This window comes from Anomaloglossus baeobatrachus, chromosome 3, assembly GCF_048569485.1.
Source record: "Anomaloglossus baeobatrachus isolate aAnoBae1 chromosome 3, aAnoBae1.hap1, whole genome shotgun sequence".
Taxonomy (NCBI): domain Eukaryota; kingdom Metazoa; phylum Chordata; class Amphibia; order Anura; family Aromobatidae; genus Anomaloglossus; species Anomaloglossus baeobatrachus.
Window position 1 is genome coordinate 22,346,154 of NC_134355.1, and position 18,917 is coordinate 22,365,070.

Consider the following 18,917-nt stretch of genomic DNA (forward strand, 5'->3'; position numbering starts at 1 on the left):
GAAGTCCAATGGGGTCAGGTCAGGAGAGCGTGGAGGCCACTACACACAGCCACCATACCCAATGACTTGTAGGAAGGTCTCCATGAGGTATCGCTTCACGTCCACAGCCTTGTGAGTGTTACACCTTCTAATCATAGCATTTCTGTATGCAAGGTGTCGATTTGTATTGAACTGATGATGCCCTGCAACTTTGTAATTCACTTTTTTCTGTATCTTGTTCCGTTTTCAAGATAAAAATGCTAACTCCGTTGTTTTCCACCAGGTGGCGCTATAGGTGGTTTCATTGCGTAGCGCATGGCAACTTTACTATACCTAGACACCACTTCTATGCCTATAGCTGCCGCCGTTCTCAAGTTAATGGCGATGGACAGGATATGGGTGGACACACTGTATATATATATATATAGTGCAGACCAAAGGTTTAAACACACCTTCTCATTTTCTCATTCAAAGAGTTTTCTTTATTTTCATGACTCTGAAAATTGTAGATTCACATTGAAGGCATCAAAACTATGAATTAACACATGTGGAATGAAATACTTAACAAAAAAGTGTGAAACAACTGAAAATCTGTGTTATATTCTAGGTTCTTCAAAGTAGCCACCTTTTGCTTTGATTACTGCTTTGCACACTCTTGGCATTCTCTTGATGAGCTTCAAGAGGCAGTCACTGGAAATGGTTTTCCAACAGTCTTGACGGAGTTCCCAGAGATGCTTAGCACTTGTTGGCCCTTTTTCCTTCACTCTGCGGTCCAGCTCACCCAAAACTATCTCAATTGGGTTCAGGTCTGGTGACTGTGGAGGCCAGGTCATCTGGCGTAGCATCCCATCACTCTCCTTCTTAGTCACATAGCCCTTACAGAGCCTGGAGGTGTGTTTGGGGTCATTGTCATGTTGAAAAATAAATGATGGTCCAACTAAACGCAAACCGGATGGAATAGCACGCCGCTGCCAGATGCTGTGGTAGCCATGCTGGTTCTGTATGCCTTCAATTTTGAATAAATCCCCAACAGTGTCACCAGCAAAGCCCCCCCCACACCATCACACCTCCTCCTCCATGCTTCACGGTGGGAACCAGGCATGTAGAGTCCATCCGTTTAGCTTTTCTGCGTTGCACAAAGACACGGTGGTTGGATCCAAAGATCTCAAATTTGGACTCGTCAGACCAAAGCACAGATTTCCACTGGTCTAATGTCCATTCCTTGTGTTCTTTAGCCCAAACAAGTCTCTTCTGCTTACTGCCTGTCTTTAGCAGTGGTTTCCTAGCAGCTATTTCACCATGAAGGCTGCTGCACAAAGTCTCCTCTTAACAGTTGTTCTAGAGATGTGTCTGCTGCTAGAACTCTGTGTGGCATTGACCTGGTCTCTAATCTGAGCTGCTGTTAACCTGCGATTTCTAAGGCTGGTGACTCGAATAAACGTATCCTCCGCAGCAGAGGTGACTCTTGGTCTTCCTTTCCTGGAGCCGTATTGATGTGAGCCAGTTACTTTGTAGTGTTTGATGGTTTTTGTCACTGCACTTGGGAACACTTTCAAAGTTTTCCCAATTTTTCGGACTGACTGACCTTCATTTCTTAAAGTAATGATGGCCACTCGTTTTTCTTTACTCTACTTTTTTCTTACCATAATACAAATTCTAACAGTCTATTCAGTAGGACTATCAGCTGTGTATCCACCAGACTTTTGCACAACACATCTGATGGTCCCGACCCCATTTATAAGGCAAGAAACCCCACTTATTAAACCTGACAGGGCGCACCTGTGAAGGGAAAACCATTTCCGGTGACTACCTCTTGAAGCTCATCAAGAGAATGCCAAGAGTGTGCAAAGCAGTAATCAAAGCAAAAGGTGGCTACTTTGAAGAACCTAGAATATAAGACATATTTTCAGATTTTTCACGCTTTTTTGTTAAGTATTTAATTCCACATGTGTTAATTCATAGTTTTGATGCCTTCAATGTGAATCTACAATTTTCAGAGTCATGAAAATAAAGAAAACTCTTTGAATGAGAAGGCGTGTCCAAACTTCTAGTCTGTACTGTGTATATATATATATATATATATATATTTATATATATATATATATATATATATATATATATATATATATATATATATATACACATACATACACAGTGCTGGCCAAAAGTATTGGCACCCCAGCAATTCTGTCAGATAATACTCAGTTTCTTCCTGAAAATGATTGCAATCACAGATTCTTTAGTATTATCTTCATTTATTTTGCTTGCAATGAAAAAACACAAAAGAGAATGAAACAAAAATCAAATCATTGATCATTTCACACAAAACTCCAAAAATAGGCCAGATAAAAGTATTGACACCCTCAGCCTAATACTTGGTTGCACAACCTTTACCCAAAATAACTGCGCACAACCGCTTCCGGTAACCATCAATGAGTCTCTTACAATGCTCTCCTGGAATTTTAGACCATTCTTCCTTGGCAAATTGCTCCAGGTCCCTGAGATTTGAAGGGGCCTTCTCCAAACTGCCATTTTGAGATCTCTCCACAGGTGTTCTATGGTGTTCAGGTCTGGACTCATTGCTGGCCACTTTAGTAGTCTCCAGTGCTTTCTATCAAACTATTTTCTAGTGCTTTTTGAAGTGTGTTTTGGGTCATTGTCCTGGTGGAAGACCCATGACCTCTGAGGGAGACCCAGCTTTCTCACACTGGGCCCTACATTATGCTGCAAAATTTGTTGCTAGTCTTCAGACTTCATAATGCCATGCACACGGTCAAGCAGTCCAGTGCCAGAGGCAGCAAAGCAACCCAAAACATCAGGGAACCTCCGCCATGTTTGACTGTAGGGACCGTGTTCTTTTCTTTGAATGCCTCTTTTGTTTTTCCTGTAAACTCTATGTTGATGGCTTTTCCAAAAAAGCTCTATTTTTGTCTCATCTGACCAGAGAACATTCTTCCAAAATGTTTTAGGCTTTCTCAGGTAAGTTTTGGTAAACTCCAGCCTGGCTTTTTTATGTCTCGGGGTAAGAAGTGGGGTCTTCCTGGGTATCCTACCATACAGTCCCTTTTCATTCAGACGCCGACGGATAGTACGGGTTGACACTGTTGTACCCTCGGACTGCAGGGCAGCTTGAACTTGTTAGGATGTTAGTCGAGGTTCTTTATCCACCATCCGCACAATCTTGCGTTGAAATCTCTCGTCAATTTTTCTTTTCCTTCCACATCTAGGGAGGTTAGCCACAGTGCCATGGGCTTTAAACTTCTTGATGACACTGCGCACCGTAGACACAGGAACTTTCAGGTCTTCGGAGATGGACTTGTAGCCTCAAAATTTGGATTCTCAAGTCCTCAAACAGTTCTTTGGTCTTCTTTATTTTCTCCATGCTCAATGTGGTACACACAAGGACACAGGACAGAGGTTGAGTCAACTTTAATCCATGTCAACTGGCTGCAAGTGTGATTTATTGTTGCCAACACCTGTTAGGTGCCACAGGTAAGTTACAGGTGCTGTTAATTACACAAATTAGAGAAGCATCACATGATTTTTCAAACAGTGCCAATACTTTTGTCCACCCCCTTTTTTATGTTTGGTGTGGAATTATATCCAATTTGGCTTTATGACAATTTTTTTTATTTTTTCTCATGGAAGACAAATTAAATGAAGATAATAATACCAATGAATTTGTGATTGCAATCATTTTCAAGAAGAAACTGAGTATTATCTGACAGAATTGCAGGGGTGCCAATACTTTTGGCCAGCACTGTATATATATATATATATATATATATATATATATATATATGTCGCTGTACTGCTGTTAAATCTATAATTGTATGTTGTTCTAGTAGTGGCGACCTGGGCAGTCGCTTCAGATAAAGAGTATAATTTTAGACTGTGGGTTATTTTCCCGCCTTTACTTCTTTTCTTGGTGAAATCTCTCCCAGTGCTCGTGGCTCACTGCTCCGCAGTTGTTGGAAAACGTCTAGATGCAAATGTAAGAAATTAATCTTTATGATCCTTATATGTTCTGAGGAGATTTTTCACCAACTCTTCCTAGTTATCTGCTCTTGAGTTGTCCAAAAAATTAGTCACCGCTAATGTGAATGCTACCCATGCAACCTTTCCTTGCCATGCAACCAACGGAGAAACTTTTCATCTTGAAGATGCTTATGAATCTGAGGTCCAACAAAAACTCCTTCACTCAACCTTGGAAATGTATCAATTAGATACTTAGAAAGTTCTTCATTAGGCCCAACTTGATATGCAATGGTGGTAACAAAATCTTTTGTGGGTCAACAAGTGCTGGATGCTGGTCACTTTTACTCCCTGATAAAGTGAGTGTTGGAGAAGCCGGTCTTTTTTATCATAGTGATATTCTCTTTAACGACTATCCCACTCACACAGCAGTATCTTGTGTATCTACCCTGGAGTCCAAGTAAGAAGGCAACCACCTTTAAGTCACCACTGAAGGTCCACAAATGTTGGTCATAGTTCAGGGACCTCAGCAGCTGTTTCATGTTGTCATAGGTTTTCTTCATGTGGGTGGCATAACCAGCTGGGATTTAAGGTGCGCATTGCCATTATGCAGCAAGACGTCTTTTAGACTTGTTTTGGATAAATCGATGAAGAGTCCCCATTCCTCAGGATTATGACTTATCTTCAGAGCTTTCATTAAACTGTTGATGTTGTTGCATGCCACAAGATTGTCCTTCATGAAGAAGTTTTGGACAAGACCTTTATCACGGTTGCGGAACAAAGAAATTTGAACATCGCCGCCCGCATGGAGATTCCACTGCTGTAACCTGGAACCTCAGAGCTCATCCTTAAGGGTGCTTTACACGCTGCAACATCGCTAGCGATTGCTAGCGATGTTGAGCGCGATAGCACCCGCCCCCATCGTTCGTGCGATATGTGGTGATCGCTGCCGTAGTGAACATTATCGCTACGGCGGGGTCAAACGCACATACCTGTTCAGCGACGTCGCTGTGACTGCCGAACAATCCCTCCTTCAAGGAGGAGGTGCGTTCGGCATCACAGTGGCGTAACACGGCAGCCGTCCAATAGAAGAGGAGGGGCAGAGATGAGCGGCCGGAACATGCCGCCCACCTCCTTCCTTCCGCATTGCCGGTGGACGCAGGTAAGATGTTCGTCGTTCTTGCGGTGTCACACATAGCGATGTGTGATGCCGCATAAACGAGGAACAACCAGCGGCATGAACCACCAACGATATTATGAAAAGGAGCGACGTGTCAACGATCAACGATTTTTGACGTTTTTGCGATCATTGATCGTCGCTTCTTGGTGTCACACGCTGCGATGTCGATATATCGTTAGCGATGTCGCAGCATGTAAAGCACCCTTTAGTGTTGGGCAGATCCAAATTTCTAACAAGATCATTCTGTTCACTTTGTGTTATAACTTATAAGGGGTGGTTCATTTGAGGTTGCTCACAAAATGTTTTGGTCGTGAGAGGAAGATGCTTCGTGACACCAAGTGCCCTCTTCTTCCTCACTTTACTTGGTTGAAAAAGGTTTCTTATGCTCTTGGAGCCAGCATTTCTTCTGTATGTGGTACAACCTGACCACCGCTGTTATGTTCTGGACTATTAGGGACTAACATACTGTATCTCTTGCTGTTGCTTTGGGATATTGATGACCTTGTTGGAGCAGAGATACCAGCTGATTACCTAAACTGGCTGAGATGAGATACATGTGTGTGACATTGTGTGATATGAGTGAATGACTGATTTCTGAGAAATTTGAACCCCACATATTGACTCTGTGGATGTCATTGTCAGCATTTCAGAGGTCTGAGTTTCGGCTCCTGAACACGCTCCACACACTTGTATCCAACAAAGAACTTACATGTACCCCATAAATTTTGAAGGGATTACAAAATGAATGTGCTTAGTTGCTAGTGAAATGGATGGGTCAGAGGTTGGCATTAAAATGTGTTCCTACACTCTTCCTCACGTGCCATCGTCCTGTTGTGTGGACGTAGAGATCAGACATACTCAGTCTAACAGCCTGGCATATTAATGACGAGTTAGAAAGTCCAGAAGATAATGTCTGCATTATAGCTAGCTTGTAATGGGAGTGAGCAGCACTTATTATATGAGTGCACCCCAGGGATGTACCGGTAGGTAGGTGTCACACAGAGATTTGTATAAACTTCGCCAACTTTCTTGGTGGCAGCAGGTTCTCTTCAGACTACAGATTCTGACACTTTACCTGATAACTTCTCTGGTGTCTGTAATCAATTCAGGCAGACTCGGGCAACAACCTTCAGAGTGGTTATTTATAGGCAGGAAAGCAAGAGTTAATCTCTGCTAGTCTGCTTGTTAGTCTCCTTCAAATAAACTGGAACACAAAAGGAGCGCAAATAGGATTTTATCAAAGGGGTGTTATGGAAGAACAACTCTTAGGGGTACTTTGCACGCTGCGACATCGCTAGCCGATGCTTGCGATGCCGAGCGCGATAGTACCCACCCCCGTCGCACATGCGATATCTTGTGATAGCTGCCGTAGTGAACATTATCGCTACGGCAGCTTCACACGCACTTACCTGCCCTGCAACGTCGCTCTGGCCGGTGACTCACCTCCTTCCTAAGGGGGCGGGTCGTGCGGCGTCACAGCGACATCACACGGCAGGCGGCCAATAGAAGCGGAGGGGCGGAGATGAGCAGGACGTAAACATCCCGCCCACCTCCTTCCTTCCGCATTGCCGGTGGAGGCAGGTAAGGAGATGTTTGTCACTCCTGCGCCTTCACACACAGCGATGTGTGCTGACACAGGAACGAGGAACAACATCGTACCTGCGGACGCACCGACATTATGAATATGAACGACGTGACACAGATCACCGATTGTTGACTGTTTCACGCTCGTTCATCTTCTCTCCTAGGCTTTACACGTTGCGACATCCTTACCGGCGCCGGATGTGCGTCACTTTCGATTTGACCCCGACGATATCGCAGGTGCGATGTCGCAATGTGCAAAGTACCCCTTAGGGTAGTCATCTTGAGGGGTTGTGAGAATCACAGCCACTAAATGCACATGTCAAACCAGCTGCTGCAGCCCCAAGTGGCAACAGATAAATCGTATAAGATGGGGTCAAATGCCCATGTGGTATGTGATTTTTTTTTCCTGAAGGAGGAAGATTTCTCCAAAATGCATAGAAATAAAGTCACTGAAAAGAATTCTCTGCATTGTTCCTTACTTCAGCAGCGCGGCATTTCTCTCCTTATGCAATTTATTTGTTAGTCTCCTTTGATCACATGTTGTGGGCGAGCCAATCACATCTGGTCCCCTCTATATAAGCTGTCTAGATCCTTCCAGCTATGCCAGCTATAGTTTATCTTAGCTGGTCTTGTGAGGTGTTGTGAGCCAGACTATCTGGCAGTTGTTACACTTGTTGCTGAGTGTGGTTGTAGAGTCAACACTTGTTGCCTTTTTGTTGTTACTTTAATGCTCTTGCTTTACACCTGATTCTCTCCTTGTCTATCTGTGTGTGTGTGTGTGTGTGTGTGTGTGTGTCTTGTGTGTCAGAGTTTTAGTTTCCCCCTGTCTTTACCTGTTTCCATCTCACTCCTGTCCCTTCCATCCCTGGTGGGAGGGGAGTATCAGAATAGTAGTGGTCAGAAGCATAGCCAGGAATGGGACTTAGGCATCTCCACCATCGGGAATAACCTTGAGGTTAGGGATAGCCTGGGGCCCTCTAGCATGAGGGACAGCATAGGAGCCCTGTTCCCCGCTGTTCTAACAGTCATCTCAAGAAAAAACAATTAGAAGTGCACAGCCATAGTTTATACGGTAAATTTATCAGTAATAGGGGGGGGGTGCACCTGTCAAGCAAAACCAACTATATCAATCACAAGAAAAGCGCTTGACCAAAAGGCACTCACTCCAGAATTAGATTATAATACAATTTTTATTTGTGTATCACAAAGTTTAAAAGCACACATACAAAATACAACACAGTGCGGACATATTAAAAAACACCAAGGACAATAATAATGAGACCCAATCCAGAATAAGTCCTCTCAAAGGTAAATATTGTACCAGAATCACCATAGATAGTTCAAAATGTATAACAATACAGATAATGAATCAGAGATATAACCATCTTATAAATAGGTATACATTGAGACAGACATTCTATCTTTCAAGCAGCATTGTGACCAAATAGTCAGAACAGCAACTGCAATGCCTCATAGGCAGAAAATTCCTATCATGGTGATTCCCTATCTGAAAATAGAGGTGGAGAACCTGGCCCAACGCGTGTCGCTATGTTAGCTTCATCAGGGGCAGTGGGTGTCACAGGAAATAATCACACAGACAAACATTTATACACGTGCCAATAAACTATTAAAACCATATTGCCTGCCAGTGTGGTGCATGATCCCTCATGGCATTGCAATCAGGAAATGCTCGATGAAACAGGAAGTCATTTCTAACAGCTCATGCAGCACCTGCGTTAGTTTACGCAAAGTACTTACTTAGGATGTTTAGTGAATACCAAAAAGTTGTGCAACTTACGCAAATAGCGTTTAAGCTGTGAATTTCCAAAAACAGTCTTGGAACAGCATTGAACAAAAAAAAAACCCAAAAAACCCAACGCTTGCACAAAATACATGTTAGGAAGGTTCTGCAAATAGTACAATACAGTGCACTTTGGCATTGCACAGTGCCACATTGATGGATTTAAATTTAAAAGCAGTGAGCAATTAGCACAAGCAATGTAATCAATGCAATGTTTAACTAAATACATTGCAATCTGTGGCTGATTGCTGGGACAATTACCAGATTGTACAATCAGCTATAAGTATCTCCTGTCTACCTTGTCACATTCATATATTTTCTGTTTTCCTCCTCTATTTGCAGATCAGTTATCATACCTGAAGCAGAACGAAGCCGATCGACAGCCAGTCGCCAAATCTGTGGAGGTTTATGCTGTCTTGCATGAGAGACACGACCACGTTTCGCCCTCCCTTAACTTCATCAGCTGCGGTCACTGTTATCCTGTACAAAAAATTCTTCTTGAAGAACTCTAAAGTGAACATATGAATATATCGTTATACAGTATACAAGTGTGGCAACAAAACACAATAAAGAGGTTGTATCATGTAAGAAACAAGGGTCTTGTTTTTTAACAAGACCCCTCTTGTCCGCAGACTGTGTCTCGTACAGTCATGTACTCTGCTGTAGCAGCGTTGTATTTGTCACCTGTTCCTGCGATCGGTGTTTCTCGCTGCTCGGCCCATGGGTGGAGCCTATCCTGCCGTACCTCGTTCCCGGGATCAAGCCGCTTTATCAGAATGTCTCCTCTAGTGCGGCGCCAGTTATAGTCCTGCTCTGCAGCGTGCTCCCATGTAAGTGTTTCGCTACCTCATCTGACCTTCCTGACCTCTCTATCCTGCCCGACCTCCCTGGCTTCAGTCCTCACTGTTACATCCGACCTCCCTGAGTCCAGTCCCCTCCGTTTTTGTCTTACCTTCTGGTCTTCCTTTCCTGCTCCCTGTTTGTTGTTCCGTCCCTGCGCCCCCCTCCTACAGCTTGCTCTCCTGGTTTCCGACCTCCGGCTCGTTCCTGACACTGAATCCTCCTACTCCCTTCTACTCCGTGACTTCTCGGCCCTGACCCTGCTTATATGACGTCTTTTATTAATGTGTGATTACTCCTGTGACACCTTGAGGTTCCGTAGTCCTGTTACTCACTCCAGTGTTTCGGCTCCCCCTACTGGTGACTTCACACGTACTGCAGCCAGAATTAATACTGCCACTTCTTTAAAGGGGTGTCTCATCCAAACATCCCTTGGCTTGTATTATCTGAATTATCACCATGCGTACTACCAGCTGACTGGTGAGGGTGCCAGCAGGGTGTGGAGACACGGGGCTCAGTGGGTGCTCTTGTCCGCTGAGCCAACCGCCTTTAGAAAGACAGCGTGGCTCAGGGCTCATCCCAACTGAACACCGGCCTCCTTAACCGTGGGCGTAACACTACTCAGACAACACAGGGTGAGGGAACCACAATAATTAGACTTTATTGGATCCCCAAACAATTAACGGCACATAACACATAACCAGCAAAACACAAATGTAACAGGCAACAGAGTCTCACCCTTCCGCTGGCTCACCAGGGATTTAGAATGTCCATGCCTCAGAGGTTCCAGGGCTATTTACTCCAATCCAGCAGCACCCCGCTTTTGGCGGGCACCCACCGAGAAAGCAATAATGCCAGATTTAGGAAGCTGTCTGAGGTCTGCAAAGACTGTAACAGGTGACTGAACTGTCCCAACCTGAGTGTCCTCCTTAGGTAGTCCTGGTAGGATGTTACAATCCTGGCAGCTGGAGTCGAAATCCCTAGGCTGTGGATATGGTCTCCAACCGGAACCGGAGTCCATAGATTAAAGCCATAAGATATCCTGATCCTCTAGTCAGCTCCTTAGAGCTTAAACTGGATCCATCAGCATCCATCAACAACCTGGTGGCTTAAAGAAGTCCTCTCTTATAGCCACAGCCTTCCACTTAGATACACTGCGTCCTCATCGATTGGTTGGACAAGATCGCCTCTCCCATTGGATGAATCTCAAGCTGCATGGACAATGTTCATCCAAATGATGTCTACAGAAAGACTGAGGGTATACATGTAGTCTGGAAGTCACCTACTAGACAATGGCTACTAAGGTAATCACATTAGCAATACACAACTACAATACAATGATTACTGGAAAAGTCTGGAGAAACAATACGTCTGGCTTTCAGTGACCAACACAATTACATGAGTCCACAAGAGTCTTGTAAAAACAATGAGGGACTTATCCCCCGTCTATAAACAATCTATCATCCTGTCTGGCTGAATGTTAAGAAACTTTAACCCATGAGAGGCATTGGGTGTCCATGTCGTCACACAGGGGAACCGGCATCAATCAACCTGTCGCATACTATAGTTATTGCCAAAAATGTTTTTAACCTTGAAATTGTTCCCAAAAATTAAGTATTTCTTCCAGAACTTTATTGCAGTTACACATATTTTGTTATTCACATGTTTATTTCCTTTGTGTGTATTGGGACAACCCCCAAAAATATAGAAAAAAAGGTAAACTTGAAGTAATTTCACACAAAACCCTAAAAGTGAGCCGAACAAAATTGTTGTTAATATTTGATTCCGCACCCTTGGAATAACTGCAATCAATCGCCTCCTATACCCGTCCACAGCTTCTTCCTCCTCTCACCTGGAATCTCGGACTCTTCTTTATAAACATCTCCAGGTCTCTCATATTTGAAGGCGTCTTCTCTTCTCTTCTCCCAACAGCAATATTAAGATCTCTCCACAGGTGTCAAGGGGATTTAGATCGGAACTCATTGCTGCCAGTTCAGGACTCTACAGCTCTTTCTTTCCATCTATTGATGGAACTTCTTGAAGTGTTTGGGAACATTGTCCTGCTGAAAGACCCATGACCTAGGATACAAACCCAGCTTTCTGACCCTGACCACTACATTGCCACCAAAAACTCTTTTCACACAGTCAGGACACCCAGTGCAAGAGGCAGCAAGACAACGAAAACATCTCTGAGCCTCCACCATGTGTGACTGAAGGTGCTGTGTTCTCTTCTTTGTAAGCCTTATTTCACTTTTGGTAAATAGTAGAATGATGCACTTTACCAAAAAGCTCAATCTTGGGTTCATCTGTCCACAAGATGCTTTTCCTGAAGTATTTTGGCTTACTCATGTACAGTTTGGTAAACTGTAGTCTAGCTTTTTTTATGTCTCTTTATCGGCAGTGGGGTCCTCCTGGATCTTCTCCATAGCATTTATTTTCAGATGTGGAAGGATAGTTCGCGCTGACACTGATGCACCTTCAGCCTGCAGGATGGCTTTAATTTCTTTGGAACTTGTTAGGGGCAGCTTATCTACCATCTGGACTATCCTGTGTTACAACATTTCATCAATTTATTTTTCTTTGCCATCCAAATCCAGGGATATTAGCTACAGTACCATGGATTGTAAACTTCTTGACAATGTAGTGCACTGTGAACAAAGGAACATCAAGATCTCTGGAGATGGACCTGTAGCTTTGAGATTGTTGATACTTAACATCAGTTTGGGTTTTCAAGTCCTCAGACAGTTGTCTTCTCTTTCTGCTCTCCATGAGTGAGTCAACTTCTCCCCTTTTTCTCTAGTTTAAGGTGTGGGTTTCATATTGCCCACACCTGTTACTTGCCACAGGTGAGTTTGTACGAGCATCACATGCTTGAAACAAAGCTGGTTACCCACAATTTTGGAAAGATGCCAACAATTTTTTTTGTCTGGCCCATTTCTGGGTTTCTTTTGTGAAATTATGTCGAATTTTTTTTTCAATGTTTTTTGTGCTGTTCCAATACACAGAGGACATAAACACATGTATAAAAAAACAAAATTCTAATTGCATTAATTTTCTTTTAGAAATTCATTTTCTGTAACAATTTCAATGGTTCCATCACTTTCGGCCATGACTGTATAGTGGGTTAACCCTAATCAGACAACTGTTCTAAACAAACAGCGGCACCAATATAGTACCTATTCTAGAGGTCTACAAATCTAAAGAGAATTACTGTCACGTGTTGTGAATGTCAGTTATGCTTTTGCTGCTGTAAGGCTCCCTCTTGTGGCCAGGAATGGTTTGGACAGAGACCAGGTGTGCTGGAGCAATGAGAGTTTCTATTGCCAACTCTCTGCCTATTTAAGCTTTTGCTTCATGGCTGTCTGGGCCGGTTATCATTTGTTCTGTAGTTTACCAGCCTTTTCATCTTGCTCCAGACCACATCTACCCCAGATACGTGCTTGGTTCTTTCTTAAGTTGTTTTGTTCTTATCTGGGTTGGCAATTATTGTGGTTATTGCCAGGTTATTTGCATGCAGGAATCTTCCCTCTCAGCTGCTTAGCTGGGATGCTCCCTGCAGCTATGTTTGGAGTTTTTGCTCCTACAAGTCCATGTGTTTGTTGCTTTTTGAATTTGTAATTGTTCCTGTTTTCTGTTCATTGGTTTGACAAGAGCGCCTGATATAGGACGGAGTGCAGACCGTGTGATCTGAGGACCTTTTTGTACTATCAGGTATTTGGGTTTTGTAGGATTTTTCTCTGGCCACCATCAGCCCCTTTCCTGTCCTGTCCTATTTAGTAAGTAGGGCCTCACCTTTGCTAATCCTATCATCTATCTGTGTATTGTGTTTTCCTATATCACCGCAGTCTTTGAATGTGGGGGGCTTGCTATACCTTTTGCGGTCTATTTCTGAGGCAGAGAGTTAGTCGTCCTTCCTTCCTTTAGGATAGCTAGTTCTCCTGCTGGGTTCGCGGTGCATAGGATGTTAGTTCACCCCTCAGCTACTTATAGTGTTGATGGTTAGTAAGGGGATGGCGGCCAGTTTAGTTGCCAATGCTCTTGTCACCTTTTTGCCAATGATCTATTGTGATCTTCGATGGTTCCGGATCATAACAGTCATACTAAGTACGGGAAAGTACGAAGCGCCTGGCAGAAGGGAAGGTAAACTCTGTTTCTAGGGAGAGGGAAGATGGTGACCCTTGACGGAATCTACTGCTGGTCCATGGGGTACCACACACCCTAGATAGCCGGATACCTGACCCTAAGGATCCCTAAAAAGGGAACAGATAGGATGAGCTCTTCCTCAACCCCACTAAACAACTATAGGAGACACAATGGAGATACATGGGGGAAAAACATGAACTACTTATCATTAGTTGACTCAGGTTCAGCAGAGCTGTCAGCCAAGATACCATAGAAGAATGCAAACCATCTGCTTGCAATCAAGGCTTGAATGAACTGAAAATATCACCAGCACCAGTCTAAAGGAAGGAAGGGGTATATAAATATCAAGAGAATGCTGATGAACAGCAGCTGGGTGGAAGATGAGCTCCTGCTGGGTCCAAGAGGGGAAGGGACGAATGCAGCAGGAACGCTACCTATACCAATGAATACTGACAGCAGAAACAATGGGAAGTCAGGGAACATTCTGTGCAGACAGATGCTGTAACCTTCGATTGCCAGAAATCAAATGACTGTCTGTCACTCATGACACACCCGGGACAATTACCTTTATCTAGACGATTCCAGGAAAGGTTCTCTTTCATCCATTGGCTTCGGAACATATTTCTGTACCATTTCTTATGTTGATTTCCCCAATCAAAAAAATCAGGAACTTGATTACAGATAATGAGTTTGGAAAATTCTTTAATAAAATCGTCCCAGCACATCCTGAAATAAAAAAAAATAAGAATATGAACTTTAGTGAATTTGTAACAATCAATCAACTCTCGAGTTTGCGGAATTTCTGCATTTAAAGATTGAAATTGACTTTTAATGGGAATATTTTTTTTCTGTTGTGACTCTAAGGTTTGGTAAGGAGACCACCTATCACTTCATCCATTGGGGTCTCACAATTGTTGTTGTTGTGTAAGTCATTCAGTGTTATTACTGGTGAATTTGGTATAAAGAATATTCTACTGAATGTTGGTCAGTTTGGTTATGACCTCTCTTGGTTGTGACTCCTATTGGTAGCTTATGGCTCTTCAGAAATTTAGAAGTATTTGTGTAATATGGTAGTAGAGAAGCCGCAGCATCAAAAATTATTTTGATCAAGTAAGAGAAAACTTGCCTTTGATAATGTGATAGCATAAAAATGTCCTGTATTCTGCCAATAGAGGTCAGACACATACAGACAAACAGCCTGGCAGAAAGAACTGAGCTATTGTGTCCAGCAGAATATGCCTGCATCATAGCTAGCTAGAAGTAGGGCTGAGTAGCATGTCTTAAAAATGGTGTGTTGCGCAGGACTGGGAGGAATTAATCTGCTATGGACAGCTGTTTAAATTGGTGCAAGGTCAAGCCCAGTGTTGTTGTATATGCCTGCTGATATGTTGATTTGTTTGAGAATGTTTGTAACCATTAGTAGTTGTCTACTTTGTATGTCTGTGTGCCGCTCCCGTGGAAGCAGCCGAGCTGCTCGGATCCGGGTTCACTGTGGCTCGAGAGTCTCCGGACGCGGGGTCGTGCGGCAACTGAAATGAATGGGGAAGTATGTACAGGGGAATTTAGATATAGTTTGTGACACCACCCATGGTGTACGGTAATTGGGAGTACCGCCACTGCCGTTGGGAGTAGCGGGGTGATGAAGTGGGGCAGCAAGGTGTCGTAGCCCTCCACGGGTAGGGGGGATGCCCTGGGACTCGGTATAGGATGCCGTGGGATGCAGGGGTCAATCTCGTACTCACGCAGTCAATAAGCAGACGTTGACAACCGGGTAAACCAATTCTCTGGGTACCGCTGCCGCTGAGGGGAGCTCGTCCGGGTCCCGTCCCCTATAGTGTTGTCTGGTGATCCGTGACCTGCCTCCTGGAACTAAGTTTAACTTCAACATGGTGGCCCAGTAGTCTAGAACTTGCCGGGCCCCGCTCCCCACTGTGGCTAAGTGTAGGAGCTTGCTCTCAGGGCTCACGCTTGGGATTTTCTGGACCGTTTTGGATTGGAAAGTCCTATCCTCCTCGTTGCGCTAATGCCCTGATTCTGGAGCGGGTGGGAACAGATCATAAAGGCCCCGTTCTCCTCAGGTGAATTGTCGGGTTGCCTGAAGCGCCTCTCTGACCTAGGGTCCGTGTACCCCGCCGTGCCTTCGGTCCCGGACCGGTGGCAGTGCTAGGCTGCTGGCCGTCCTCCTCGCCAGGCCCCTTGCCACAATCTCCTGCAACCGGGGATCCAACTCCTCTAGGTCCAGACCACCGTCTGCAACCTAGACAGCTTCTCTTGGAAGCCACCGCTCCCGACCTCCTCTCACTCTCTTCACTCTCTGACTGACTACTCTTCACTGACTACACTCCTCACCTCCCCTCCCTGACCCCCCAGGTGGCCCCTCCCTGACCCCCCAGGTGGCCCCTCCCTGACCCCCCAGGTGGGCGACTTTATTCTACTCAAGCTATCCACTAGTGTGCCTGGTGAGTGTGGTGCAGGGTGTATCTAGGATTTGATTTGCTGTTGGAGGCAACACTATTTAGATAGGGACCCAGAACCTTGAGGGATTTGGAATACTACACGGAAGGGCAGCCTGTGCAGTACCCTGTGACGACGATAGTCCAGGGGAGTCACATCTACATACCTTCCTTCGCCTTTGAAACCACTTTACCACTGAGGGACACTGTACTTTTAGTTGTTTAAGTGCCACGCCGTTATCTGTCCACAACCATCCCTTAAGCCCGCTTTACACACTACAATATATCTTACGATGTGTCGGCGGGGCCACGTCGTAAGTGACGCACATCCGGCATCGTAAGGTACATTGCAGTGTGTGACAGGTACGTGCGATTGCGATTGAACGTTAAAACGTTCATCGCACACACATCGTTCATTTCTCATGAATTGAACGTCAGATTGTTCATCGTACCCGGGGTAGCACACATCGCAGTGTGTGACACCCCGGGAACGATGAACAGATCTTACCTGCGTCCTGCGGCTCCCGGCCAGCAATGCGGAAGAAAGGAGGTGGGCGGGATGTTTACGTCAACAAATTGAACGTGCCGCACATACGATGGGGGCGTTGCAAATCGCATACGATATCTTATGTGAAATTGCAACGTGTAAAGCGGGCTTTAGTCCTGTTTCACACGTCAGTGAAAAACACGCGTTTTTCACTGATGTGTTAAAAACAAATATGTCCCTTTGTGTGCCGTGATTCACGTGTGTTCTCCATGTCCTATCCGTAATAGCACATGGAGATAAACTCATCTGTCCCTGCTTCTGCTGTCCGTGGTGCTGAAGTCTCCCAGATGCTGTGTCCGGCCGTTGTGTCTCTCCCTGCTGCAGCTACTTCCGGGTCAGCTCTGCAGTGCATAAATGTATATGCATGAGAATAATGAGCCGGCTTGGCAGCAGAGGCAGCAGAGCGGCCAGAGACAGTGAGTTTAAAAAGCATTTTATTTTCAATGTACGTGTTTTTCTGGTACGTGTTTCACGGATCACACCATAGTGTGGTCCGTGATACATTAGTGATGCCAGAAAAAATGGACATGTCTTCATGCGGAAATCACGGACACGCATGTACGCCGCATGAAGACAGGGTGGAGTGAAAAATAACTGATGTGTGCGCAGGCCCATTGATTTTAGGGATGATTGAATACCTCAAATATTCGGCAACGCCCATATTCGCTGAATAAGTCGCCGCTATTCGACTATTTGCGAATAGTCGATGCGCAATGTAAGTCTATGGGAAACCCGAATAGTTGCCGAATAGCAACTATTAGGGCTTCCCATAGACTTACATTGCGCATCGAATATTCGCATAGCGGCGACCTGTTCGTCGGATATTCGCGAAGCCAAATATTGACGAATATTTGTGATATTCGATCATCCCTAGTCTGCGTATGTCCGTGATTCTGGTATATATAACAACTGTCACATACTTACCAGAATCACTGATGTGTGACTGGTTTTCCCAAACCACTTTGTACCCAGTTTTTGGCTTCATATGAGTAAAGCATGTCAAAGAGAACATCACAGGTCCTCAGAAACACTAACATAAGAAGGTTTGCCTAATGGCAATGATGGTCCAGCAGATGGTTATCTTTCACCTATTTTATTGTAAATTTTTGGGTACTGTGTTTGTCGCCACTGTCTCCTCACAGATAGGATCTCATAAGATTAACTTTAATTAAAAAAAAAATTAAAAAAATGAAGTTTTGTATTTTTTAATACTATTAAGTCTTCAATTTATCTTTACCTTTTTTTTGCCTATATTCCTGTTTTGTTGGTGAAGGGTACATTTTTCAGATGACGGTAGATGTGTCAATGGTTCATTGGCAAGAGCAAAATAAAAGTTAAACTCTGGGACTGCTGGTGCTGGAGGGATGGAAATACAAACCCACTGCTGGGTGTGGACCCATTTCTCCACAGTCCTGGGCTTACCTTGGAGGGGCTTGACTAAGTGACTACCTGGGTCTTCACTAGAGCCACTGATGTTGAGGTTAGGCTTACTGCTACAGGTAGACGCCAGGTGCCACTCCAGGGCAGTCCATGATACTGCAGCAGCTAGCTCCAGGGATCAGGAACACAAGTTTGGACTAGACAAGTGATGGGTCTACAGGACTGCAGGAAAAGACTAGAAGGCTAGTACAGGCAGGACAAGAACACAGACATGGGTTCACAGGTCTAGTACTGGTGCAGGAACATAGATGTTGGTATATAGGACTCACAGGAATTTGTAAACAAAAACAGGATACAAGTACACCAATGGGAATCAGGAACAGGGGAACAGGCAAGGTACAGACTCAAGGGACCTGACAACTAGCAAATGTAGTAGCAACTGACTTTACACTTTTGCTCAGGCACCTCCATAAGAGGGAAGGTGCCTTATGAACCAGTCATAGACTGAGAGGCGATTCGAGATTTAAGTGTGCTGCCCCTTTGGGAGGTTGGGAAGCATGCACCTCTTAAGCATGCTACTGGAAGACCCATGCAGTGTGCGCAGACTCTGGGGGGGCAGAAATATGTATCAGGCTGGGAGGACTCAGCAACATGGCTAGGAAGGAGATCATGCCAGGAGAAGGGTGAGGAAACATGATGGGACACCGGCCGTGTTACACCAACAATATACGAGGAGACTTCTCCTAACTCTGAACACTCACTGTCCAACCGTAGAGGTAACAGAAGTGGATACGATGAGTGAACAGACAGAATGACTCCAATTAGTCAAATTCTTTATGTCAGTCCTGAATTAAAAATGAGCCCTACCAGAACTCCCCATCGTCATCGATTCTCTGCAGTTTCAGTCTGTCCGCTTCACTCAGTTCCTTCCATAATGGGCACCTAAGAGCAGTGACACATAAAATAATGAGTTACAAGAGAAAAAGTTTGGGTACCGTGTTAGCCAGTTGAAAAATTGATTGCTCTCAGTGAGAG

At 44.5% G+C, this 18,917-nt stretch overlaps 1 protein-coding gene across 2 annotated transcripts in view; it reads right to left on the reverse strand.

The window, feature by feature from the left end:
• Positions 1-18,917, reverse strand: part of LOC142295926 (calpain-2 catalytic subunit-like) — a 139,969-nt gene that overhangs the window by 12,562 nt on the left and 108,490 nt on the right. For both annotated transcript variants that reach the window (XM_075339052.1, XM_075339051.1), the window contains exons 11-13: positions 18,750-18,824; positions 14,068-14,228; positions 8,876-9,027 (exon numbers count right to left, since the gene is read on the reverse strand). In XM_075339052.1, the coding sequence (XP_075195167.1) occupies positions 8,876-9,027; positions 14,068-14,228; positions 18,750-18,824 (388 nt within the window). The remainder of the gene's footprint in view (positions 1-8,875; positions 9,028-14,067; positions 14,229-18,749; positions 18,825-18,917) is intronic.